At 42.9% G+C, this 27660-nt stretch overlaps 1 protein-coding gene across 10 annotated transcripts in view; it reads right to left on the bottom strand.

Moving 5' to 3' along the window:
• The window catches only part of RARB (retinoic acid receptor beta), a 1117211-nt gene that overhangs the window by 246451 nt on the left and 843100 nt on the right, over nt 1-27660 (bottom strand). For all 10 annotated transcript variants that reach the window (XM_077268929.1, XM_077268925.1, XM_077268924.1 and 7 more), the window contains one exon: nt 8522-8670. In XM_077268929.1, the coding sequence (XP_077125044.1) occupies nt 8522-8670 (149 nt within the window). The remainder of the gene's footprint in view (nt 1-8521; nt 8671-27660) is intronic.

Genomic DNA, 27660 nt, shown 5'->3' with positions numbered 1-27660 from the left:
CAAGAGAATGCCAAGAGTGTGCAAAGCAGTCATAAAAACAAAACGTGGTTACTTTGAAGAACCTAGAATATAAGACATATTTTCAGTTGTTTCACACTTTTTTGTTAAGTATATAATTCCACACGTGTTAATTCATAGATTTGATGCCTTCAGTGTGAATTTACATTTTTCATAGTCATGAAAATACAGAAAAATCTTTAAATGAGAAGGTGTGTCCAAACTTTTGGTCTGTACTGTATGTAAGGAAAATAAACAGGAATTTAGGGAGCATAAACAGGGAGTGGGCCCTAAAAATGAACCAACTATGAGATTAGAAATGACCAAGGAGTTTACTTCTGTTGCTAGACCCTCAGCAGTTAGAGCCACAGGCTGCATCAGAATTCATACTAATCCAGTTTAATGACACTTTGCAAACATGTATCTATCTTAGACACATGAAGAAAGAAAGATAGACAGGGAGGGAGAGAAAGAAAGATAGACAGGGAGGGAGAGAAAGAAAGATAGACAGGGAGAGAAAGAAAGAAAGATAGACAGGGAGGGAGAGAAAGAAAGAAAGATAGACAGGGAGAGAAAGAAAGAAAGATAGACAGGGAGGGAGAGAAAGAAAGATAGACAGGGAGAGAAAGAAAGATCGACAGGGAGAGAGAGAAAGAAAGATAGACAGGGAGGGAGAGAAAGAAAGATAGACAGGGAGGGAGAGAAAGAAAGATAGACAGGGGGGAGAGAAAGAAAGAAAGAAAGAAAGAAAGAAAGAAAGAAAGAAAGAAAGAAAGAAAGAAAGAAAGAAAGAAAGAAAGAAAGAAAGAAAGAAAGAAAGAAAGAAAGAAAGAAAGAAAAATACTCCATATATATCCCCAAGCACAAATCAAGTGTAAGGCAGATACCAGCAATGGAAATTAATACTTATTGATAGACATAGGTGACGTCTGCAGACAGCTGCATTTACTGAAAAGTGGGGACCACATCGCAAAGATAAAATTCAACCCCAGTCTGCACCACATTCTCCACCAATGAAAAATGTTTGTCAGAATCTATAAAAGGAGACTTTTGGGGATGACGAAACTTAGCCCCAGTCAAGACTTTTTGCCTGTTCTTGCGACAAGTTTCTTCTATAGGAAGAGCATGATAAATGAAAAATGAATTCCCCGTTATGGAGTACACCGAGTCTGGATCTGTTCTTCGGTGCCTGTGCGAGGCTACAGTTGGCATAGTGGCCAGTGGTTTGATGGCTCTGGTATGGGAACACTAATAACTAGACTCTGTGAGGCTCCATTATAGGCTCCATTCTAGTGGTGGTATTCTGTCATATATGCTTGTATCTAAACATGCCTCCCATGATAATGAAGATCATGGCGGAGCTTGGTTGGTATGTTTGAGTAACTGGCTGCATTGCATTTCAACTCAACTCAACTGCAAAAAAACTAATTCAATTTCTTCCTTAGGCTCTATTGCAGTTTTTGGCTATAAATGTGACTAGAAATGCCTTATACTGTCACCACTGTCATTAGGAGCAGTCTTTTATACTACAAAAAAAAACCTTCCTCCTCTTTACTTAAAAAAAGAGAACTCATCCAAATGTTTCAGCGGGTCGGGAAGGAATCGCATTTCACCAATGAGGTGACATTGGCCACAGTCATCTAGGAGGTTCAGCCCCACGTTATTCTGGGCCAGGCAGCTGAGAAATGTTACACTTGATGGACAATAGTCTTTGCTTAACTTATGGTGATTGACTATACAACTACACATGCTATATATCTGATTCTTTTTACAGCATCTATGTCTAGTCCAAAAATCGATTTATTAAGTTTTCTATAGAAAAGAAGAGAAATGATATTTATTAATATGTCTAGGAATTTGTAGAGAGGCTTTGAGAGAAATTGTTGTTTGACTTTGGATGGTTCTCAGACCTAAATATTAACTGGGTCAAATCCAATATTATTGTACTGAATGACAAAAAGCAGACACATTTGTAGATGATTTATCTTCAAAACTGCGATATTTTGTAAGATGTCTAAGTATGTGTAACCTTGGCAATATGATAATTTGTTGGGCTACATAGAAATGACCATGCTACAATGATTTGCTAAGAGTACAATAAAGGCAAAACGTGGTCACTTTTCTCATTATCAAGGTCCTTTAGAGTAAGTCTGCGGAAACTTATTGGAAATCTGCAACTATACTAGTGACGAACCAATCAATTCACAGGAACCTGTACCAGAGGCCATGTCAGTGGTCCGTGGCCGCAGGACAGGAGCCCATCAACTGCCTCCTACCTCTTCTGATTTGTAGGCCCGGCTAGACATCATCATTGTAGTGTGATAGATGCCTGACGTTGCATCGGGCCTACAAATCGGAAGGTGTGATGAGGATCTGACAGGTAAAGAAAATTGCAAGGCTATCGTCTAGCGTCCACGGGCCACTGTTGTGGCCACTGGATTAAGGTAAATCAATTTGCTAATTTCTTAAATACATAAATATACACCAGAATGACCCTTTTTGTGGTAAATAATGGCAATGATTCATAGTTATAATAGAGTTATAATAGTCAGTTTTAATTAAGAGTGCACAGGAATAAGATGCAAAAGGGAACTTATCAAGTGAAAAAAACGTTCTTAACCTGTAGATATAAGGTAAGCTGCAGGTTAGTAGCGTTCTGAAAGTGCCCAGTGCTGGCACTTAGGTCATCGCTGTCGGGGGAAATTAACTTTATTCCTCCCGATAGCGTTCAGGTTTCAGTCACAAGTGCAGCGCCGATGTGGGTTCAGTCACCGCTCTTAGTTTAGAGAGTGACGGCTGTAACTGCACCCCGGTCAGTGTCGGGGCCAAGGTTACAGAAGCCACTCTTTATGTACAGAGCGGTGACTGAACATGAGCCAGCGCAGTCCCCATGACTGAAACCAGAGGGTTAACCAGGAGGAATAACCTTCATCTCCTCAGGTCAGTGGGATTTTATGTTCCGGCACCAGGCAAGTTCAAAATGCTATTAACCTGCAGATTAATTAAATATCTACAAGTTAGTAAAGTTTTTCACGTGACAGGATCCCTATGCTTTCAGCTGCTGGGCGCCACCGCAAGAAAAATACTCCAGTCCTAATGAGGTGAAAATAATAATGCATTTGTTTGACAGACTCGGTCATTCCTCCTCACCACTAGACTACGCTCACTTTAAAAGATTGGTGAACATGGTTGGGAGGGCAGCAAAACATTGAAAAAGTTGAATAATTTGTGATATTTCAAACTGTTTTACGCCAGATTTTCAGCTAAAAATGTTTGATAAATCAACCCTAACACATTCTTCATTAGTTGTAATCATGGAAAGTTTGATTTGAGGAGGTAAAGTGTCCAAATTTGCTAAAAATGGAGTTCTGGAGATTAAAAATTCAAAACTGTGATTTGTTATGCAGTAAAATTAAATTGATACAAATCTGAATATCTATAGATCTTTGGAAGCAGAGCTGTTAACAACTGCTAATAAGAAATCATTTGCTTACATGTTGTGTAAGAGTTGGAGTTAAATAAAAAAAAAAATAATTGAAAATTAGATGGCATTATTCACTGTGCACCGATACAATATAAGAACACTTTGTACATTTAAATACATGTCAAGTTTTTTGTTTGTGTTTTTAATGAAAATGAAGAAGATAAAGGTATTATACGGTAACTGGAGGAGTTACTGGTTTTTGGTTCAGAATTTTCAGCAAAAACATATACAAACGACCAATATCTGTACAGATGACGGCAGTCTCCCTAACATACTCTAAGTATACGTTTTGCAGACTCCACCAAACATTTTGGGCATTGAGATTCTCCTCTAAACCACTATTTGTATAAGTTCTAAGAAGAATAGAAGAATATAGAGTTGTGTAGTAAACCGTGGGAAATTTTAGGAATGGATTCTAAAATATTTGACCACTTGTCAGTATATACTGGTATTTATCTCTTTCCCATACTCTTTCTCATCCTGTCATAAAGAGTGCACACTTGAAAAAACTTGTAGAAACAGTCAGTGGCATATCTAGGGGGGGGGGCGCAGCCGGCAGGGGGGCGCAGTCGGACCGCCTAATTCGGCGATCCGCAGTGTCTTCCCTGGCAGCTGCATTCTGCCGCCCCCGGTCTGGGAGTCAGCTGTTCCCTGTGCCGACTGTCAAGCTGACAGCCGGCACAGAGAAGCTGCAGAGTGCCGTCTCACAATGTGTGCAGAGGGGGAGGGGAGCCCCTGCAGAGTGGCTGCGGCGGGCAAGGAGAAATCCCTGCAGCTCCGCTGCCCAGCGATCTGTCTTCCTGCTTCCTCTTGCTTCCTCTCACACAGACGCGCCGCTGGATGACGTCATCATTCAGCGTCCGGCTGTGTCAGAGGAAGGCGATGGAGCTGCTGCGGCAGAGCGCGAGGAGAGGTGAGAGGTGTGTGTGAATGTGTGTGTATGTGAGTGTGTGTGAATGTGTGTGTGAGTGTGTGTGTGTGAATGTGTGTGTGTGTGAATGTGTGTGTGTATGTGTGTGAGTGTGTGTGTGAATGTGTGTGAATGTGTGTATGTGAGTGTGTGTGTGAATATGTGTGTGTGTATGTGAGTGTGTGTAAATGTGTGTATGTGGCTCAGTATTGGGTGTGTGTGTGTATCACGCTGCAGGGGAATGTGCAGAGAAGTGAATGGTGTGTGTGGGGGGGAGGAGAGGGCAATGATGGGGCTGACGGGGAGAGAGCAATGATGGGGATGGTGGAGGAGGAGAGGACAATGATGGGGCTGACGGGGGGGCATATGTCCTTGGGGGGGGGGGGGGGCATATGTCCTTGGGGGGGGGGGGGGGGCGCGCCAAAATGAATTCTTGCCCCGGGTGCCAGAAACGCTAGATACACCTCTGGAAACAGTGGTATCTTCTCCGGGGTGGTTTCTGAGACTATGTACGATTCAATTGTCACTATTGTTTCATCAAAATTTGTATAAATCTAAAGAACAAGCAAAACAGCATTTTGTAACAAATCTTGTTGGTGAAATCTGGTTATTTCTTCATTTGTGAGCCACTTTGTCTCCACCCACATGCCTTCTGAACTTATTGTCTGCTCTGAAAAACAGGTCAAATTCATATCATCCATCAGACAAAGCAAGATGATGGCCAGCACAGTGATGTGAGAGATTACAGATGCCATTACATTATATGGAAAGATGTGGGGAAGGAGGAGGGAGCACAAGTGACATAGGAAGAGAAACAGATATTTGCTTCAGCTGTTCTAGCAAATATTTTACTTCACCACGGCCCTGGATTCATAGATACACTGTTCAGTACTTCTGCATATTGTCTTCCTTACTAATGATGCTTCTACCCACAGAAAAAAGCACAAAACTAGAAAAAACTGCAGGTTACAAGTGACAAAATAGCTGGAAATGTTGTTATTCCTGATATACACATGAGACAACTTATTCTGAAATGTTATCTAAAATGGCAGGTGCATGTCAACATTTGATTCCTGAGCTCAGACCTCAGGGCTTACAACTATCAGCAAGGGATTGTTTCCTACATGACACCTGTGAAGAAACCAGATTGTATCTTAATTTCCCAGACAACCATGTTTTTGCAAACCAAAAGAACTGTCTTTTTATCTGTATATTGGCTTGTGAATTTAAGTGTTTATGTCTGGTGGGTCAAGAAGACAGACTTGCCAACTGATATACTATCTAACATACTGTGTAAAGGTACCTTCACACGAAACGACTTTGTAACGATATCGCTAGCGATCCGTGACGTTGCAGCGTCCTCACTAGCGATATCGTTTAGTTTGACACGCAGCAGCGATCAGGATCCTGCTGTGATGTCGCTGGTCGCTGAATAAAGTCCAGAACTTTATTTGGTCGTCCGATCGCCGTGTATCGTTGTGTTTGAAAGCAAAAGCAACGATACCAGCGATGTTTTACACTGGTAACCAGGGTAAACATCGGGTTACCAAGCGCAGGGCCACGCTTAGTAACCCGATGTTTACCCTGGTTACCAGCGTAAAAGTAAAAAAAACAAACAGTACATACTCACCTGCGCGTCCCCCAGCGTCTGCTCCCTGACACTTACTGAGCGCCGGCCCTAAAGTGAAAGTGAAAGCACAGCGGTGACGTCACCGCTGTGCTGTTAGGGCCGGAGCTCAGTCAGTGTCAGGAAGCAGACGCTGGGGGACGCGCAGGTGAGTATGTACTGTTTGATTTTTTTACTTTTACGCTGGTAACCAGGGTAAACATCGGGTTACTAAGCGCGGCCCTGCGCTTAGCAACCCGATGTTTACCTTGGTTACCCTGGGACTTCGGCATCGTTGGTCGCTGGAGAGCGGTCTGTGTGACAGCTCCCCAGCGATCAAACAGCGACGCTGCAGCGATCAGCATCGTTGTCGCTATCGCTGCAGCGTCACTTCGTGTGAAGGTACCTTAAGTCTGTAATAGTGACTGTACATAGTGTGTTAAGCTTTGTTTATTGATGTGTGCTGATATGCTAATAGTGCTACCTTGATCCCATCACCATTGTTTACCTTATCTTGATGTTGGACTGAAGGACCCTGGGTAATTGTAAAAATAGCTTTCATGCCTTGGGTATAAAAAGACTCAGAGATCACATCCTGGAAGACTGAAGTAACACAGAGCTACCAGCCAGACATTCTGCAAACCACCCAACAGACAAGAAAAAGGACTGCAGCCAATTCATCATGGCACCATCACGAGGGACACTGATCTATGATTCTATAGGAAACAACCTAGGGGTTTTCGGCTCCGGTTGGAAGGACACAGATCTGATCCAGTGACCATCTCTGAACCATGGATATGTTTGGAGAAAGCCAGGGTTGGGACCCGCTGGTCACCTGGTTCCAAGGAGATGGTCAGATAAGCCAGGTGGTGACTCTCGTGTCAACTGGCTTTGGACCTTGTATGGACTCTATGGACAGTTCTTGGTCATCTCCCTATGCTTTTCGTTACCTCTTCTCTGTGCGTGCATCCACAGATGGAGTAGCGACCCTGGCAGCTCTGACATCATGTCAACTGGCTTTGGACCTTGTATGGACTCTATGGACAGTTCTTGGACATCTCCCTATGCTTGTCATTACCCCTTCTCTGTGCGTGCATCCACAGATGGAGTAGCGACCCTGGGAGCTCTGACATCATGTCAACTGGCTTTGGACCTTGTATGGACTCTATGGACAGTTCTTGGACATCTCCCTATGCTTGTCGTTACCCCTTCTCTGTGCATGCATCCACAGATGGAGTAGCGACCCTGGGAGCTCTGATATAACATCTACCATTATCTCGGCGAGTCAGCGGAAGGGTGAGGCCCTGTAATGTGCACCATCTTGGGGTAATTGGTGGGATTGTTCTGTTTGCTATTGTGTGTTGTGGTTCAATAAAGTATTTCCACACTGTTTTACCTTAACCCTGTGTTGTCTGTGTAGTGTATTGCCCACTGGGAGATAGAGCGGGCGTTCAATGGTATGAGCCATGGTCCATGCAGTCTTGCTAAAGACAGCCGGGCCAGCGGACGAGAGCACCCACTGACCCCGTTTCTCCACAATTGGTGGCAGCGGTGGGATACTACTTAGCCCGGCGGAACCGGGGGAGCTGCAGGGGACTGGTGTTCTCACACACCATCCAGGGCTCCACAACAAGGGAGGTATACAGACAGACCCAGCAGACCATTGATGAGGCATGCACAGCAGGTTTTGGATGCCACTATATCGAACCCCGCCAAATCGGCCTTGGGAAGAGGACCAGAGTGGCTATATGACCTCAACAAGAAGTGGAAACTACAGGAGATGTTCCAGCTTCAACGGATTGAATAGAATTTAATGCAGGAACTACAGAATGTGGAGGAAGCCATGCGTGGACCCAATGGATACCAGTAGTTACTCTTCAATCACGTATGGAGTTTATTCTCGTAAGGAGCATATGGAATATGCTCTAGGGAAACTGGATGATCGGATGGAGTAGCGACCCTGGGAGCTCTGACATAACATCTACCATTATCTCGGCGAGTCAGCGGAAGGGTGAGGCCCTGTAATGTGCACCATCTTGGGGTAATTGGTGGGACTGTTCTGTTTGCTATTGCGTGTTGTGGTTCAATAAAGTATTGCCACACTGTTTTATCTTAACCCTGTGTTGTCTGTGTAGTGTATTGCCCACTGGGAGATAGAGCGGGCGTTCAATGGTATGAGCCGTGGTCCATGCAGTCTTGCTAAAGACAGCCGGGCCAGCGGACAAGAGCACCCACTGACCCTGTTTCTCCAGAACGCCCATCCATCATTGCTAGATATTTATAAGAGATTTAAATCTATGGGGGAGCAATAAATGACCACATTATGACATAAGATATAGCAATACATTTCAGACTTTGCTCACATCTTATCTTCCCCTAAATAAACTTCCAGTCAACATAGTCCTGGAGAGCTCTATAGAGATGCAAAATTGTTTATAGATTGTATAATTAGTGAATACCTGCGGACTTTTGTTTCATCTTATTGGACATTCACACACATATCACATGTCACATGGACACTTACCTTGCACCCCTCGCATGCACTGACTCCATAATGATATCCTGATGACTTGTCCTGACACACAAAACAGGGTTTGTAAATTCGAGGAGGTGGGGGTGGGGATGGGGGACTCGGTACTAGCTCCTCGGAACTAGTACTCTGTGTTTCGATGGCTGGAAAACAAAAGAAAAAAATACAAATTCTTTAAGAGCGTTTATTAATAATGTGTAGACAAGTTGCTAAAGGACTGAGAGGCGACAAAACATACTGACTGTACTACAGGCTGATCGGACACCTTCTATAAGCTCTGTAGTCAGTAGGTAAAGGCAGTGGGTGTTCTCTCTTGTGGAGCTGCTTTATAGTCTTTACTGTTGTTTTTAAACTTGACAGCTCTGCAATATACAATTTAGCAATCAGGAAGAGAACAGGGAAAAGGAAGCAGCTCACCATGACGCTCATCCAGTCTGGACGGAAAGGAAGCAATGCTCCTTCTATACACCCGGCTTATTTACTTTGGTGCGGACTGATGGCTTCCAGAACAATATGAAACCAATGAGTGTTTTACATAAATGCCATGAATATGGGCTAATGGATTTCTATTACAGTCATTCTTGGGTGGAACATAGTAACTTCCTGGTACTTGTACTGACCATACATCAGAATGATCAGGTTAGGTCTGCAACCAGTGTCCAAAGAGAAAAGCAGTAGCCACATGGATGTACTCAAAAGACGTCAGTATTTAAGATAGTTACAATATGGAAAAACAGATATGGAAATATACACAGATAGTAAGGCCGTTTCAGATTTCCGACATTGACAGTGCAAGTATGGACCAGCAGCGGGTCGTTTGACCCAAACTCAACAGCCTCATAAGTGCTCATGATGCTTTTGAGTTTGGGTCAAGAACTGCAGCTGATCCGAACTCAGACTGTGAAGGTTGGGAGTGTGCAGTGCCAAATTCCTCCCCTCTCACCATTCCCCCAGGTGATGCAATAATTTGGGAGGCCCAGCTATCCAATGGCTTTAAAGGGGGAAGGGTCTCACAGCCACACCGTCAGGGGTTAAAGCCAGGTGCCCGGGGTCAGGGATTTCCTTTTCCTCCGGCTGACCCCTGGAAGCTGTTGTCCCACCCTCCCTTCCTTATATATGTCCATAGGGTGTTATTGCCATATTAATCGTGCGGTTTTGTTTATATGTGCGTATATATATATACAGTGGGGCAAAAAAGTATTTAGTCATTCAGCAATAGTGCAAGTTCCACCACTTAAAAAGATGAGAGGCGTCTGTAATTTACATCATAGGTAGACCTCAACTATGGGAGACAAACTGAGAAATAAAAATCCAGAAAATCACATTGTCTGTTTTTTTATCATTTTATTTGCATATTATGGTGGAAAATAAGTATTTGGTCAGAAACAAACAATCAAGATTTCTGGCTCTCACAGACCTGTAACTTCTTCTTTAAGAGTCTCCTCTTTCCTCCACTCATTACCTGTAGTAATGGCACCTGTTTAAACTTGTTATCAGTATAAAAAGACACCTGTGCACACCCTCAAACAGTCTGACTCCAAACTCCACTATGGTGAAGACCAAAGAGCTGTCAAAGGACACCAGAAACAAAATTGTAGCCCTGCACCAGGCTGGGAAGACTGAATCTGCAATAGCCAACCAGCTTGGAGTGAAGAAATCAACAGTGGGAGCAATAATTAGAAAATGGAAGACATTCAAGACCACTGATAATCTCCCTCGATCTGGGGCTCCACGCAAAATCCCACCCCGTGGGGTCAGAATGATCACAAGAACGGTGAGCAAAAATCCCAGAACCACGCGGGGGGACCTAGTGAATGAACTGCAGAGAGCTGGGACCAATGTAACAAGGCCTACCATAAGTAACACACTACGCCACCATGGACTCAGATCCTGCAGTTCCAGACGTGTCCCACTGCTTAAGCCAGTACATGTCCGGGCCCGTCTGAAGTTTGCTAGAGAGCATTTGGATGATCCAGAGGAGTTTTGGGAGAATGTCCTATGGTCTGATGAAACCAAACTGGAACTGTTTGGTAGAAACACAACTTGTCGTGTTTGGAGGAAAAAGAATACTGAGTTGCATCCATCAAACACCATACCTACTGTAAAGCATGGTGGTGGAAACATCATGCTTTGGGGCTGTTTCTCTGCAAAGGGGCCAGGACGACTGATCCGGGTATATGGAAGAATGAATGGGGCCATGTATCGTGAGATTTTGAGTGCAAACCTCCTTCCATCAGCAAGGGCATTGAAGATGAAACGTGGCTGGGTCTTTCAACATGACAATGATCCAAAGCACACCACCAGGGCAACGAAGGAGTGGCTTCGTAAGAAGCATTTCAAGGTCCTGGAGTGGCCTAGCCAGTCTCCAGATCTCAACCCTATAGAAAACCTTTGGAGGGAGTTGAAAGTCCGTGTTGCCAAGCGAAAAGCCAAAAACATCACTGCTCTAGAGGAGATCTGCATGGAGGAATGGGCCAACATACCAACAACAGTGTGTGGCAACCTTGTGAAGACCTACAGAAAACGTTTGACCTCTGTCATTGCCAACAAAGGATATATTACAAAGTATTGAGATGAAATTTTGTTTCTGACAAAATACTTATTTTCCACCATAATATGCAAATAAAATGACAAAAAAACAGACAATGTGATTTTCTGGATTTTTTTTTCTCAGTTTGTCTCCCATAGTTGAGGTCTACCTATGATGTAAATTACAGACGCCTCTCATCTTTTTAAGTGGTGGAACTTGCACTATTGCTGAATGACTAAATACTTTTTTGCCCCACTGTATATATATATATATATATATATATATATATATATATATATATAAATTAAAACTGTATATATAACCACTGCTAACGCTTTTTTTTAAGTTACAGCGGAAGTGTGGAGGAGAGCAAAGGTTCATAACCGCTCATTGGCCTGTTTGCCTGTGGGTCGCAGACAGGGCCTTCGGCGATAAGCCCGTTATGAAATGTAATTGCCTTTCTCTGCTTAATTAATTAATAAACTATGACCGACCTGTTTCAACCCATCGAGGCCTGGCTGTGTTTCATTACGGGATTGGTGAGGGGGGAAAGGCATTGTTTAAGACACACAGGTCTCCACAGTCTGAAATGGAAGATGAAGAGATAGAGAATTTTAAATCCACGCGGATTTGCAGCGTTTTATTTTCCGCAGCATGTCAATTCTTTTTGCGGATCTGCAGCGTTTCTGCACCCATTGACTACCATTGAGTCAGGCAAATCCGCAGCAAAACCGCAGGTTTAAAAAGATCTGCGGTTTTGCTGTGGAGTTGCGTGCAAGAAACGCTATAGATCATGAGGAAAAGTGTGTGGGCGGAGACTATGCGTGTGCATCTGTGTGTGGGGGGGTCTGCAGGGCTGTGTGTGTGCGGGTCTGTAGGCAGGCATCGTCCGATGGGACTACTAGTCCCATCCAGCTATGCCTGTTACAGTGACAGCTAGTCGATGATGGTACAGTGGTAGTCCCATCATCCGGCTACTGTATTCAAGTGTAAAAAAAACAAAACACACATGCACACATATACAGTACATACTCACCATTCAGCTAATCCCCAACACCCTCGATCACCTGTAAAAAAAATAAAAATAAACCAACAGTATACTCCGTGTTCCGATGTAATCCATTTAATAACGAGTGTCCCACGCCGATCTCCCTTGTAGAGCTGTCACATCGGCAGATGTGACCACTCTCCAGGGGCCTCCGGTGATACAATGACGGCAGGTTTCCTCTCGCAGTGGATCACTCCGCCGTCAGAGGTCACTGGAGTTCATGCTGTCACATGCGGCACCGCTGCATGGGAAAATTCTCACACAGCAGTGGAGTAAAGTGAGAGCATGAACTCCAGTGAACCCTCAGTGATAACACTGCAGGAGCCATTACCTCCTGTCAGTGTGTCACTGGAGGCACTGTAGAGCGGTCACATCTCCTGATGTGAATGCTCTATAGGGGAGATCATCATGGGACAGTCATTATTAAATGGATTACGTCGGAACAGGGAGTATTTGTGTTGGTTTATAATTTTTATTTTTAGGAGATCGAGGGCGTTGCAGGAATTAGGAGTACAATAAAGATGGGAAACTCTGTTTAGTGTTTTATTTCATTAAAAGACTTTATTCTGGCTGTGTCTTTATTTAAACCCTTAGCAACTATAGGATTAGTAATGGATATGTGTCTTATTGAGGTCTCTCCATTACTAAACTGGCTTGATGTCACCTTACAATACAAATGTGACATCAACTCCACAACTATTACCCCATATAGCACTGCTACAAGGCAGTGGGAAGAGAGAGTCTAAGTGCCGGAATTGGCACATCTTAGAGATGCGCCATTTCTGGGGCGGCTGTGAGCTGGTGTTTGTAGCTGGGGGGGCCAATATCCATAGCCCCTTCCTAGGCTTTTAAAATCAGCCCGCAGCTATCTGCATAGCCTTTTCTGGCTATTCATTATAGGGGGACCCCATGTTGTTTTTTTGTCACCTCAATACCCGGCACTGCCGCCGGCACACGGGACTGGAGTGTGCGGCTGCATGTATTTCTATACAGCTGAACGCTCCGGTCCAAGTGCCAGCAGCAGTGCCGGGTACTGAGGTGCGAGACTCGTGTGAGTTTCTCGCAAGTGTGACCCTGGCCTAACGCAGATTTTGTGTGTGTGTGTGTGTCTTTATTTACTCTTTATCTACCATTTTATTTTGTTTATTACTAAACATCGGGCTTGGTATTATCTATCTATCCATCTATCTATAGATATATCTATCTATAGATATATCTGTCTATCTATCTATAGATCTATCTATCTATCTATAGATCTATCTATCTACTTATCTGTAGATATACAGTATCTATCTATCTATAGATCTATCTGTCTATCTATAGATATATCTATAGATCTGTCTATCTATAGATCTATCTATCTATCTTACTACCTATCTATAGATATATCTATCTAGCTATATATCTATCTACAGATCTATCTATCTATCTGTGTGTGTTAACATTATTCTTCAATGGATTATGTAAATGAAGAGGTTGGTCAAGAAATAATATCACAATTCTTTTTTTTCTTTGTTAAATAAAATATCTTTATTTAGCTTACAAAAACACATACAAATCCGCATGAAAAAACGCATGAAAATCCGCATTAAAAAGTGCAGATTTTTAACTGCATTTTCTGCCCAGAGATGCAGAATCTGCACAGAAAATTCCACAGGCAAATCCGCAATGTGTGCACATACCCTAATTATAATCCAGAGCTGCATTTAAAATTCTGCTGCCACTTTTTGGAAACAGTCAACAACCTTGTCAATAGATGCAGATCTACAAGCTAGATATGTTTTACTAATGCAAATGGACAGGTTTTCTATTCTATTACAATATGCATTCTGGCATGCAGATGGCAGCTTTCAAGAATACAAATTTGCAGAGCAGATAATGCCCAGACGTCAGTGGTAGTAGATTTTTGCAAGTGTGGGACTACTGGCAATGTTGATACACATAACGCAAAAATTTGTCGACCAATGATAGCTCATCGGTCAGACAAATTATTGTTTATTGGCAGGAATAAAGGCATCTAAACTACATCAGTTATATTTATTTTGGCTGATGAAGCCGTCAGTGCTTATCATAGGTCAATCATCCATTTTTACTGATTTTATCTAATGTGTCTTCAAAGATTTGGTTTACATTTGTGTTATATCATATAAATAGAAAAAAATATATTGTAGTACCAGATCTGTAACATGACACACAGCAAAGGGTACCAACAGACCCAATGGACTTAGGGTACCGTCACACAGTGCCATTTTCATCGCTACGACTGCACGATTCGTGACGTTGCAGCGTCGTATGATTATCGCTCCAGCGTTGTAGACTGCGGTCACACGTTGCAATACACGGCGCTGGAGCGATAATTTCATGACGTATTTGCGATGTAGAAGCCGTTGGTTACTGTGCGCACATCGTATACAACCTGTGTCACACGATGCGATCATGCCGCCACAGCGGGACACTAGACGACGAAAGAAAGTTTCAAACGATCTGCTACGACGTACGATTCTCAGCGGGAATCCGGATCACAGTAGCGTGTCAGACACAACGATATCGTAACGATATCGCTAGAACGTCACGAATCGTGCCGTCGTAGCGATGAAAATGGCACTGTGTGACGGTACCCTTATAATGGGGTCTAGTGGGTTCCATCATGGTGTTTGTAATTTTAATGAAGGAAAGAAAAAAAAAAAAGATTGCCACACTGAATTCTGAGACAATTCTGAGACATAACCAAATTCTTTTTATGATATCCATTTAATTCTTTAAGACATTAATTCAATTCTGGCAAAGATTTTTTTCGGTACAGAAACGCAGGAAAAATACCAAGTGTGAACATTCCTTATACATAGACAACAGTCTTTGGTAGAGTTCTTTTCCCATGGCAAGTGAGACATATAGCACTTTTTTATTATGTGGCCTACTTTAAAAATAAATAAACTATTTTAGTTTCAATTCAGTATTTCTCTCAGCCATGTACACAAGTTCAGCATATTCTTTCCCACATCTAGGCCACAACAACAGCCTCCTAATGCTGCCCTGGGGACTCTGGATCCTGACATTCAGTCGGAGCAGCTCCGTTCCTCACATCTAAGAAATGAGTCTACTTTTAAAACATGGTCCGGACAGAGTATAATTACAATGCTTCTTCTTTTTTTGTGTGTCTTCACAGCCTACGCACCTTTATTAAAAACAAGCGAATCCTCCGGTAAGACAAATCGGGAAAAGGGGAAATACAAATCTCACACAAAAGAGAATAAAAATCTCAAAACAAAAACACACCTAAATATTCTGAGAAGCAATCAGGAGCAAATATTAAGTGATAGGATGTGGACGATATCCCAGCAAGCCAATGAACCCGAAAATTGAAATTTCTACCTTTGTGAATCCGGCAATCTAGTCATTGATTTTATGCAAAGTCAGCATGGAAAGTAAGCGGCTTCCTCCGCATACAACTAGTCGCCGTTGCATAAGGAATGAAAACAGGTAAAAATGGTAAAATAAGCTGTCAGCTCGCCAGACATCCATTTAATGAAGGAGCTATGGCTCCGCATTACACTATTCTTCTATTATTCCTCCTGAAAATGTCCAAATTAAAATCAGGGGTTATTCTCAATGGTAATGGATGTTTCCCTACATAATCTGGACTAAAAGGACAAGGAGAGGGTTATATACAGGCGCCATTTCCAGGAAGAATAACTGGGAAACAAAGAATTGCTCTTCTGGGAAACACAGGATGTACAAAAAATGGACAAGTTAGGTAATTCTATCCTGAAGCTGTGCATGTATAATGCCCAAACAGACATTGATGACGCTCGTCTTGAATCCTGGTGGTCATATCTTTTATATGAGTAACACATACAATGATTGACATATAGCCTCTTCTGACTAGCATGCCACCACAACACAATTATGCTGCAGCGTAACACACAATGTCATCTACTAATCAGAAGTGGCACTGAGGATGTAGCAGGTAGTCACCGGCTCGTGGTGCTCTACTGCGGCGGCCAAGATCTCATATGACAACATAATTATAAGAAAGGGTTTTCAACCAGGATAGTAAAGAATGTGTCACAATCCGCATTAGGACCTGACATAACCTTAACACTTGGAATAACTTTTCCCTCGTAGCAGATAAGGATATCAGAGAGGAATTTAGTAATCAATCACCTAAAGGTTCAAGGCTTTGAGCCGAGTGTTTACTGGACAGTCTCTATGCCAACAATGTACATTGTTTTTTACATTACAATTTTAGTACAATGTCTTCCATAAAGACCTCTTCGAGTTTTTAGCTTTATGAGAGAGCCATCTTTAAGAACAATTTATTAGACTATAGCATTTCTACTTAGATATTTCTATTCACTGTACTAGAAGGTAAGCTGTGGAGACCCCCAAACTATCTGGATAAAGATATGCTGGTCTTTGTCTAATGGTTTTTTAACCTCTTTAACTCCTTAGGCTGGGTTGATATTGCGTCTTTGGCGTCCGTTAGACGGACTACGTTACACCGCGGCATAATGCGGTGCAACACAGTCCGTTAACGCCATCATTAAGTCCTATGGCGGACGCTAGCGATGTGCCGTCATTGAGTGACGGACCCTGGGACGCGGGCTGCAGCGTTTCCGGGTCCGTCACTGCTAGCGCAGATAGAGCATCTGCTAGCTCTATCTGCGCTAGCGCGCTGACATATCGGCACTTGCGTTAACAGCAGCCCGTTAACGCATGTGTTGAACGGGCTGCTGTTAACGCAATGTGAACCCGGCCTTAGTTATCAAGCTAATTTTGACCTTAATGACCAGGCCAAATATTTGAAATCTGACCAGTGTCACTTTGTGAGGTGGTAACACTGGAACACTTTAACGGAGGCACTCTAGAGTTCAAGTCCTCTGAAGAGGCAATTTGCATATTAACGGATCCCAGTGATTCTGAGATATTTTTCTTGTGACATATTGTACTTCATCATACCTGTAACATTTATTTGATATGACTTGCGTTTATTTGTGAAGAAATTGAAAATTTGGCAAAAATTTCAAAAATGTTGCAATTTTCAAACTTTTAATTCTTATGTCCTTAAATCAGAAAGTTATGTCACACAAAATAGTTAATAAATAACATATACCACATGTTTTCTACACATCTGCATCATTTTTTAAATATATATTTTTTTAATTATATATTTTTTTAATTAGGAAGTTAGAAGGGTTAAAAGATGATCAGCAATTTCTAATTTGTCCAATAAAATTTACAAAACCAGTTTTTTAAGGACCACATCACATCTGAAGTTACTTTGGGGGGCCTATATGACAGAAAATATCCAAAAGGGACAGCATTCTAAAAACCTACTCCCTTCAAAATAATCAAAACTGCATTCAAGAAGTGTATTAAACTTTCCGATGCTTCACAGGAACTAAAGTAATGTGTAAGGAAAAAAATAAACATTTAATTTTTTTTCACAAAAACTTTACTTTAGCTCCAAATTTGTTATTTTCACAAGGATAACAGGATAAAATGGACCCTAAAATTTGTTGTGCAATTTCTCCTGAGCATGACGATACCCCACATGTGGAGGAAATCCACTGTTTGAGTGCATGGCAGGTCTCAGAAGGGAAGTAGCACTGTTTGACTTTTTGAACACAAAAATGGCTGGAATTTTCGTGCACTTAAGGCCGGCGTCACACTTGGCGTAAGACAATACGGTCCGTATTATACGTCCGTACTACGGCCGTAATACGGAGAAATGTTCCCAAAATAGTAATCCGTAGTCAGGGTGTGTCAGCGTATTTTGCGCATGGCATCCTCCGTATGTAATCCGTATGGCATCCGTACTGCGAGATTTTCGCGCAGGCTTGCAAAACCGACATCTAATGGATTTATGTGCTCAAATGTTCATTAAAACATATATACAGTATATATATATATATATATATATATATATATATATATATATATATATATATATATATATATATATATATATGTCATTGAGACACATATATATATATTCTGTATTTAGATTTCATTCAGCGCGATATCTGTGAACAGCCGGTAATTCAATTGCCGGCTTTTCATTTCTCCTGCACAAACCCGACAGGATATGAGACATGGTTTACATACAGTAAACCATCTCATATCCCCATTTTTTTTGCATATTCCACACTACTAATGTTAGTAGTGTGAATGTGCAAAATTTCAGCGCTGTAGCTGCTAAAATAAAGGGTTAAATGGCGGAAAAAATTGGCGTGGGCTCCCGCGCAATTTTCTCCGCCAGAATGGTAAAGCCAGTGACTGAGGGCAGATATTAATAGCCAGGAGAGGGTCCATGGTTATTGGCCCCCCCGTGGCTAAAAACATCTGTCCCCAGCCACCCCAGAAAAGGCACATCTGGAAGATGCGCCTATTCTGGCACTTGGCCACTCTCTTCCCACTCCCTGTAGCGGTGGGATATGGGGTAATAAAGGGTTAATGCCACCTTGCTATTGTAAGGTGACATTAAGCCAGATTAATAATGGAGAAGCGTCAATTATGACACCTATCCATTATTAATCCAATTGTATGAAAGGGTTAAAAAACACACACACATGATTTAAAAGTATTTTAATGCAATAAACACAGCGGTTGTTTTAATAATTTATTGCTCTCTCAATCCATCAGCAACACCCTCGCTTGGAAAAATAATAAACGCACAAGATACATACCCTCAGCTGAACCGTCACGTCCCACGAGGTAATCCATCTGAAGGGGTTAAAATATTTTACAGGCAGGAGCCCTGCTAATGCAGCTGTGCTCCGTGCCTGTAATCCCCGGCGAATGAATGAAATGTAGGTCATTGACCTACATTTCCTTCAGTCGCGGTGATGCGCCCCCTGGTGGATGTCCTCATATGACCTGGAGCGTGGGAAAAAGTTCCCAGGCTGCAGTTCATGAGAACATCCAGCAGGGGCGCCTCACCGCGACTCAATGTAAGTACAGATCCAGCTTTCCTTTCAGCACCCGGGGATTACAGGCACGAGCGAGTGGTTTATCGCAGCTCGTGCCTGTAATATTAGTTAACCCCTTCAGATGGATTTCTTCGTTGGATGTGATAGGACATCAGAAGGTATGTATCTTGTGCGTTTATTATTTTTCCAAGCGAGGGTGTTGCTGATGGATTGAGAGAGCAATAAATTATTAAAACAACCGCTGTGTTTATTGCATTAAAATACTTTTAAATCATGTGTGTGTGTGTTTTTTAACCCTTTCATACAATTGGATTAATAATGGATAGGTGTCATAATTGACGCTTCTCCATTATTAATCTGGCTTAATGTCACCTTACAATAGCAAGGTGGCATTAACCCTTCATTACCCCATATCCCACCGCTACAGGGAGTGGGAAGAGAGTGGCCAAGTGCCAGAATAGGCGCATCTTACAGATGTGCCTTTTCTGGGGTGGCTGGGGGCAGATGTTTTTAGCCACGGGGGAGCCAATAACCATGGACCCTCTCCTGGCTATTAATATCTGCCCTCAGTCACTGGCTTTACCATTCTGGCGGAGAAAATTGCGCTGGAGCCCACGCCAATTTTTTCCGCCATTTAACCCTTTATTTTAGCAGCTACAGCGCTGAAATTTTGCACATACACACTACTAACATTAGTAGTGTGGAATATGCAAAAAAAATGGGGATATGAGATGGTTTACTGTATGAAAACCATGTCTCATATCCTGTCGGGTTTGTGCAGGAGAAATGAAAAGCCGGCAATTGAATTACCTACTTTTCACTAACACCGCTGCGTATTTCTCGCAAGTCACACTGCTGGTCCGTGTGGAATCCGTATTTTTCTCGCCCCCATAGACTTTCATTGGCGATTTTTTTGCGCAATACGCTGACAAACGCAGCATGCTGCGATTTTGTACGACCGTAGAAAGCCGTATATTACGGATCCGTAATATACAGCTGATAGGAGCAGCCCCATTGAGAATAATTGTGCCGTATGTTATGCGAGTTTTACGGACGTAGTTTCTGCGCTCTTACGTCCGTAAAACTCGCATGTGTGACGCCGGCCTAAAGAGTCTTGATGTGACTAAACAGTAGAAACCCCCCACAAGCGACCCCATTTTGGAAACTAGACCACTTAAGGAATGTATTTAGAGTTGTGGTGAGCACCTTGAAGCCCCAGATTCTTCACAGAAGTTTATAATGTAGAGTTGTGAAAATAAAAAAAACAACACACTTTACAAACAAGAATGTACTGTATCCCCATTTTTTATTTTTCCAAGGGTAACAGGAGAAAATGGATCCCATAATTTCTTGTACAATTTCTCCTAAGTATGCTGATACCTCACATGTGGAGGAAAACTGTTTGGAGCATGGCAGGGCTCGGAAAGGAAGGAATGACGTTTTGGAACGTAGACTTTGATGGAATGGTCTGCGGGCATTATGTTGCATTTGGAGAGCCTAAACAGTGAACACCCCCAACAAGTTACCACATTTTGGAAACTACACCCCTCAAGGATTTTAGCCAGGGGTATAGTGAGAATTTTTAACCCATACGTACAACTCAGAATTTGATAAAATTAGGTCTTCATATTGAAAAAGTTCTTTTTTTTTTTCACGAAAATGTTGTTTCACCACAAATTTGTAATTTTCACAATGAATAATAGAAGGAAACGGACCTGATAATTTGTTGAGCAATTTGTCCCGAATGCAACTATTCATCAACTATGGTCAAAAACATCCGCTTGGGCACATGGCAGGGCTAGGAAAGGATATGCCTGAGATAGATAGTGAATGTCATGTCTCATTTGAAGAGCTAGTGATGTGAAAACAGCAGAAATCTCCCACAAGTGACCCCATTTTGAAAACTAGACCCGGCAAGGAATTCATTTAGGGATGTGGTGAGTATTTTGAACCCATAGGTGCCTCACAGAATTTTATAAGATTGAGACGTGAAATATGACATCTTAGTGTTAAAAATGCAATATTTTGTATTTGCTGAAAATCTGTCAGGTAGACAAAGGTTAATAGGTGAAACGAGACCCCACAATTTATTGCGCAATTTCTCCTGAACGCGGTGGAGCTCCATATGTTGTCAGAAATTTGGTTTTTGGAGCACAGATTTTGCTAGAATAGTTTATGGTCTACCAGAACAGCAGAGAAACCTCAAAAGTGATCCGATTGTAGAAAAGGAACTCCTCAATGAATTCATCTACAGCTGCATTGACTATTTTGTATCATCCACGCCAGGCTTTTTTTTTGTTTAGAATTACAAATCTGCCAGTACCCATATACTGTGTCCCCATACAGTGCAGTGCCCTCATATAATGTAGCACCCCCATACATTGTGCCCAGATTGTGCTTCTGGCGATACGCCAGATATGTCATGTACAGCAGACACCAGCGGGAATGAAAGGCAATGAAGGAATAACTACCCTTAACGACCGCCGTTTTAATGCATATTGGCATTCATTAAGGGGTTAAAGAAGCAATCCCAACAATGTTTTCATCCTGATATCACAGGTTATGAGTACTACATTCTGGGATAGCATGGGCTGATGATCCAGGGAAGTCGTCTGGTTGCCACATGTGGAGTCGGAAAGGGATTTTTCCCCTAATATGGGGTAACTAGCAACTGCCTCATAGGCTTTTTGCCTTCCTCTGCATCAACACTATAGGTTATAGGTTGAACTCGATGGATTTCTGTGTACCTTTAACTTTAAAAAAAATATTACATTTATTATTAGTCATCCCAACATGGATTAAAAAACAGAAATAACTTCTGGACTAGTGGACATAGCTTAAATCTGTCTGAATGATCCGAGTAATCCATGTATTATGTAAGACATGCCACAAAGCTCTATCCATGGCATTCTATCATCCAAGTTACGGCTAGGTACACACTGTATTCAGCAGTGCTTTGATGGCTTCCATCTGTCTGGGGGATTCAGATGTGCCCCCTAAAGGAGCCATTCATTACAATGAGACAAACGGAGTTCACATGGACCCCATTTGTGCTCTTTTGCTGTGGTGTTGCTGGGAAAAGAGCATGGTCGACTAAACATAGTTGGCTTATTCACACGTGGCAGTAGCTGTCATTTGTTTCGGGTTGTTTCGTGGCAAGACCATGGATTTCTGAAAGTCTCACTCAGATGAATGGCCAGTCAGAGAGATTCCTGCGAAAGTCTACCGCATTTAGATATCCCCATACAACAAAGCTCATTTACAGCCACTTTATGATATTCGTGAACTGGAATAAACTGAACTAAAATATTATTATAATTAGAAAAAAGTCCCTCCAACAGAATGACTGCACCTGCAAGAAAACGGAGGGAGACTGGAAGTTTCTTACAGATCTCTTAATTATTCTCTATTAATTCAGAAAACTATATAAAACTTCTATTTTCTTATAAAATTGTGCTAATAAGGCAATTCCTTAACAAAATTAACTTTAAGGCTACATTTCCACAATGAGCAATTGAGGGTTTTTTATATTCTGTACTTATTGGGTAAATTAGGTTACTTACGTTTCTTACATGCATTTTTATCTCATTTTGATGCTGCAGTTTCTGTCTCCTTTTGGTATGTCATGTTTTTAAGAAAGCCGTTTTATTTTTTATATTTCCTGGTGTTGGCTTTGATAAAACTTTATTGATAAAGTCATGTGTAGATTACATGCATTTTAGTGTGTTTTTTTCAGGGGAACGTCACTAAGGCCGGGATCACACACAGCGAGATACGGCCGAGTCTCGCAAGTTAAAACCAAGCTCTGGCACCGGCACTCCAGAGCGGAGCATGCGGCCGCATAGCAACACATAGAGCCGCACGCTCCGCTCCGGAGTGCCGGTGCCAGTGCTTGGTTTTAACCTGCGAGACTCGGTCGTATCTCGCTGTAGTGCGAGTAGTCCGGCCTAAAACCGCTTGCATTTTATTACCTGCGGATTGTCCACATCTAATGCAATCCAATGGGAGAATCTGCTTATAAAACTCAGTGTATTTGCCATAGAAATTGACATTTTGCGGATCTCAGCATCCCAAGTTAGTTTATGCAGCATAAAAAAAAAGGGCAATCAGTATGAGATTTCTATAAATCCCATCAACCATGCTGGAACTGTAAGAGGCTGTTTATTTTGGGGGGGCAATGAAAATACAGAGTGGTGCAACTAGAGTCCGATGCACCCCAGTGCAAAATGTTTACCTGAGCCCCTCAGCTCCACGAGTTGCCCACCCCCACTATGCAAGTAATGTTCCCCAACCTAGAATCCTTCCTGGTTTATATGTTCCCCATCCTGGTATACATATTTTACATTCTGGTATATATATGTCAGCCAACCTAAAATTTTGCTTGGTCTCCCACACCTTATCTTGACCTCCACTGTTCCTGGTAACTGTCATTTCTTAATTACATTTCAAACTGAGGAAAGGGCAACTTGAAAACACTTTGCTATCTTCTTATAGCCTTCTCCTGCTTTGTGGGCCTCCACAATTTTCATTTTCAGAGTGCTAGGCAGCTGCTTAGTAGAACCCATGGTGTTAGGGTTTGGCAGAACCAACCAAATATATATTTATAAAGTAATAGGTGCGTTCGCAACCAGGGGGTCACCGTGCAGGAGTAAACCCGCTGCTAGTAACAGACGGTACTATATGGCAGTATAAGTGAACTCTGTTACTTCACAGAGTCACTTAAGACAAGAGAACACTGTGCCCTGTTAACCTCACAGAGGAACACAGCTACCAAATAGAGCGAACAGTGGTCATGCGGTCAGAATAGCACACGCAAAACTCCTCTCCGGAGGTGCCGGTATTCTAGGGGCTTATTTCAGCTGAACCCTGAAACCACATGAATATGACCACACTGGCGCTGAACACAAAACTTAGTTGATACTTAGTTGAACCTTTTATAGCTGCAGCAACTTCAGGACCTTCCTAGAGGACCAATGGGAGCTGCTACAGTACCTGAGCCACTTCAGGACCTTCCTAGAGGACCAATGGGAGCTGCTGTAGTACCTGAGCATGTGACCCCCGACCTCCAATGAGAGGTCTTACCCTGGGCATGCTCAGAAGGGGAAAAGCAGTACTTAGTCCCAGAGAGGTCTGCTCGCCGCTGACCAGTACTGGCTACAATAGCTGAGCCTGGAAAGGCAGCAGTAACCATCCGCACCGTATCAGGCTGAGCCAGACGCTGGGACCGACGTCTCCGCAGAGCAGGCCCCACTGCGGCTGGAGAAGAATGGGAGACCACAGCGGAGATGGTTCGAGATTCCCCCTGTGCAGAGGCGGGAACTCGACCCCTAACACATAGCTGCTGTTTTTGGCACAAGGTTAGAGGAGGCTGAGTTTTTATGAAAGAGTGGGCAGAAAAAAAGCCTTTACTTTCACACAAAAATTGTAAGGCCAAAAGACATGTGGGAGATTCTCCATATGTATGGAGGAAGGTGCTGTGGTCAAATAAGATCAAAATTTAACTTTTTGGCCACCCACATAAATGTTATACTCTGGCGCCAAACCAACACTGCTCATTACCCCTAGAAAACTATCCCCACAATGAAACATGGTGGTGGCAGCATCATGCTGTGGGGATTTTTTTTTTGTTAGCTACAGGGAAAATGCTTCAGTCTGTCAGTGATTTGCTATATTCTGCTTTATAGAAGATTTATAGATTACTTATTTTTCATATGGACAGGGATCCTGGAAGAGGCAGAGTCCTTTGCTCATGAGCTTAATGATAATTTTTGAGGGCTAGAATTCTCCTTTTCTTTTTCTACAACAAGAATTCAGTTTCTGGATTTGGCAATCTATAAAGATGAGCGAGGTGTTGTACACAAGTCAACATTTTTCAAAAATGTTGATGTGAACAGCTACCTGGAGTTCTCAAGTGGACAAGATCCGAAATGGATTAAAATATCTCATATGATCAATACAGACAGATCAGAAAAAATAGTTCTCCAGACAGGAAGTTTTTTAAGGAAGCTCAGATTAAAAAAAAAATAAAAATCAGGGAAAAGAAATAGGCAATTTGAGAAAAAAAAGATGCTGGATAATAAAATTAAATATAGTTTCATAACAACATACAATCAGTCTCATAGTAATATGAGGGTGCATTATCTAAGTATTGGATAATTTTGGCGAATACCCTGTCCTTTCAGGAAATATAATTAAAAAAACTAACATTGTTTTTTTCAGAAATAGGAATCTTAAGAATCATGTTGCACCTAGCAACCTCAGAACATAAGTACTCCTGACTCACTCCACACAAGGATCCCTAACACAGACCTCCATTAGAGGTTCCTTTCGGTGAGGGGGAAGAAATGTCTCAGTTGTAATAAGATAAATCACAGGTGCACTACATTCTCATCCACAGTTACATGGAAAATTTTCCCAATCAATCCATTTTTTAAACTGTAACATCAATTATGTGATTTATTTGTTGCAGCGTCACTGTAATCTCCAGTATGTCAGTCAGGTAACAAGCAGGTAACAAGTGAATGAACAATCATAGCTACAATATACGGAACGGTATTTTTACAAGTAGTTTGTCCAAGCATTTCCTCACTGATCACAGAAAAGATCACCATTGTCTGAAACTCACCCTTTGAGAGAAGATTACAACACATGCATACAATAGGTTCCAGAAATTGGTAAACAGGGAGTCCTATTGGATATTTAAACTATCCACAGGATAAGCACAGGAGAATTAAGGAGCTGAAAGGGAGCTGTGACTGAGCTCCTTCTATGCTGAAGCGCAGGAACCGGGCATCGGGAGCCCAAGGCTGTGTGGAACGGTATGTCCCATAGCGGAACTGGAGGGCCGAAGATTCTAGGTCGTCTGTCCGTACCCACACGCAAAGGTACAGCAACATACAGAACCCGAGGTCATGTGAGAGACACCTGTAAAAAGGCTTGCGTTGCCTACCATGCGGGTACTGTCTTAGGCCTGTCCCACACGTCCAGATAATTCCGGTACCGGAAAAATCGGTACCAGAATTATCCGTGTCCGTGTGCCCGTGCGTTTCTGCGGCACATCAGTGTGGCACACGTGCGGCACACGTGTGCCGCCCGTGTGCCGACTGGGTACCACACGCACCGTGCAGGAGACAGCGCTAGAGATAAGCGCTGTCCCCCCCACGTGGTGCTGAAGCCGCCATTCATATCTTCTCTGCAGCAGCATTTGCTGTAGAGAAGATATGAATAATCCTTTTTTTTTTTTTGTTTCTCGTGTTTAACATAAAGATCCATGTCCCCACCCCCCTCCCACCCCCTGTGCGGCCGCCCGCTGTTATTAAAATACTTACCCGGCTCCCTCGCAGTGTCCTGTCCTGGCCGCTGCTTCTACTGTATGAGCGATCACGTGGGGCCGCCGATTACAGTCATGAATATGCGGCTCCACCTCCCATAGGGGTGGAGCCGCATATTCATTTCTGTAATGGGCAGCCCCACGTGACCGTATACAGTAGAAGCTGCGGCCAGGACAGGACACTGCGAGGGAGCCGGGTAAGTATTTTAATAACAGCGGGTGGCCGCACAGGGGGTGGGAGGGGGGTGGGGACATGGATCTTTATGTTAAACACGAGAAACAACAAAAAAAAAGGATTATTCATATCTTCTCTACAGCAAACGCTGCTGCAGAGAAGATATGAATGGTGGCTTCAGCACCATGTGGGGGGGACAGCGCTTACTGTAGCGCTGTCTCCTGCACGGCACACGGACTGCACACGGACAACGTCCGTGTGTGGTACGTGTTTTACACGGACCCATTGACTTTAATGGGTCCGTGTAATACGTGCGCTCCCACGAACACTGACATGTCTCTGTGTTTGGCACAAGGAGACACGGTCCGCAAAAAATCAATGACATCTGCACAGATGCATTGATTTCAATGTGTCTACGTGTGTCAGTGGCTCCGGTACGTGAGGAAACTGTCACCTCACGTACCGGAGCCACTGACGTGTGAAACCGGCCTTAGGACAGGGAAAGAGAGAACCTTGTGTGGAGCCTTAGGCAGCAAGGGACTCGCCTTATAGCGCTATAAGGAAGGCTTACAACCTCACCTGGAAGGGGGATCCATAATCGCTTCCAGGCCGACCGGACCTCATCAACACCTGTTACCGGTACCCTGGACTGTGGCCATGAATCACCAGTAAACAGGTAAAGAGACTGCAACCTTGTGTCCTCTAATTATTTCTGGCACCACACTATATTTGCCAAATACACCAGGAGCCCTGGGGACCCAGCTTCACCTGTGGGAAGCCATACCATCATTGCTGCAGTACCATCACTCCCCAGAGGACTCATTTAAGCAGCGTCGGCCAACCCTTAACCAAATACCACAGGTGGCGTCACGAACATTCTTATTTCTAATAACCCCTTTAAAGACTTTCCCTTTTACTTGGACGCCCAGGGCCATGGACCGGGTCGCTGCCACCGTGACCACCCCTTTAATCATGACCGCACCCGGTACCGAGTGCCCCTAGACCCTAGCGGGGTGCTCCATTATCAGAGTGCAATCTATTTTTTACTGTTTAGTGGGTAAGAGAAACTTAGATTTATTTATTTTTTTGCAAACGAGAAAAAGATACCACACTGATGG

Source organism: Ranitomeya variabilis, chromosome 6 (assembly GCF_051348905.1).
Source record: "Ranitomeya variabilis isolate aRanVar5 chromosome 6, aRanVar5.hap1, whole genome shotgun sequence".
Taxonomy (NCBI): Eukaryota; Metazoa; Chordata; class Amphibia; order Anura; family Dendrobatidae; genus Ranitomeya; species Ranitomeya variabilis.
This window is presented reverse-complemented; position numbering and strand designations above follow the sequence as displayed.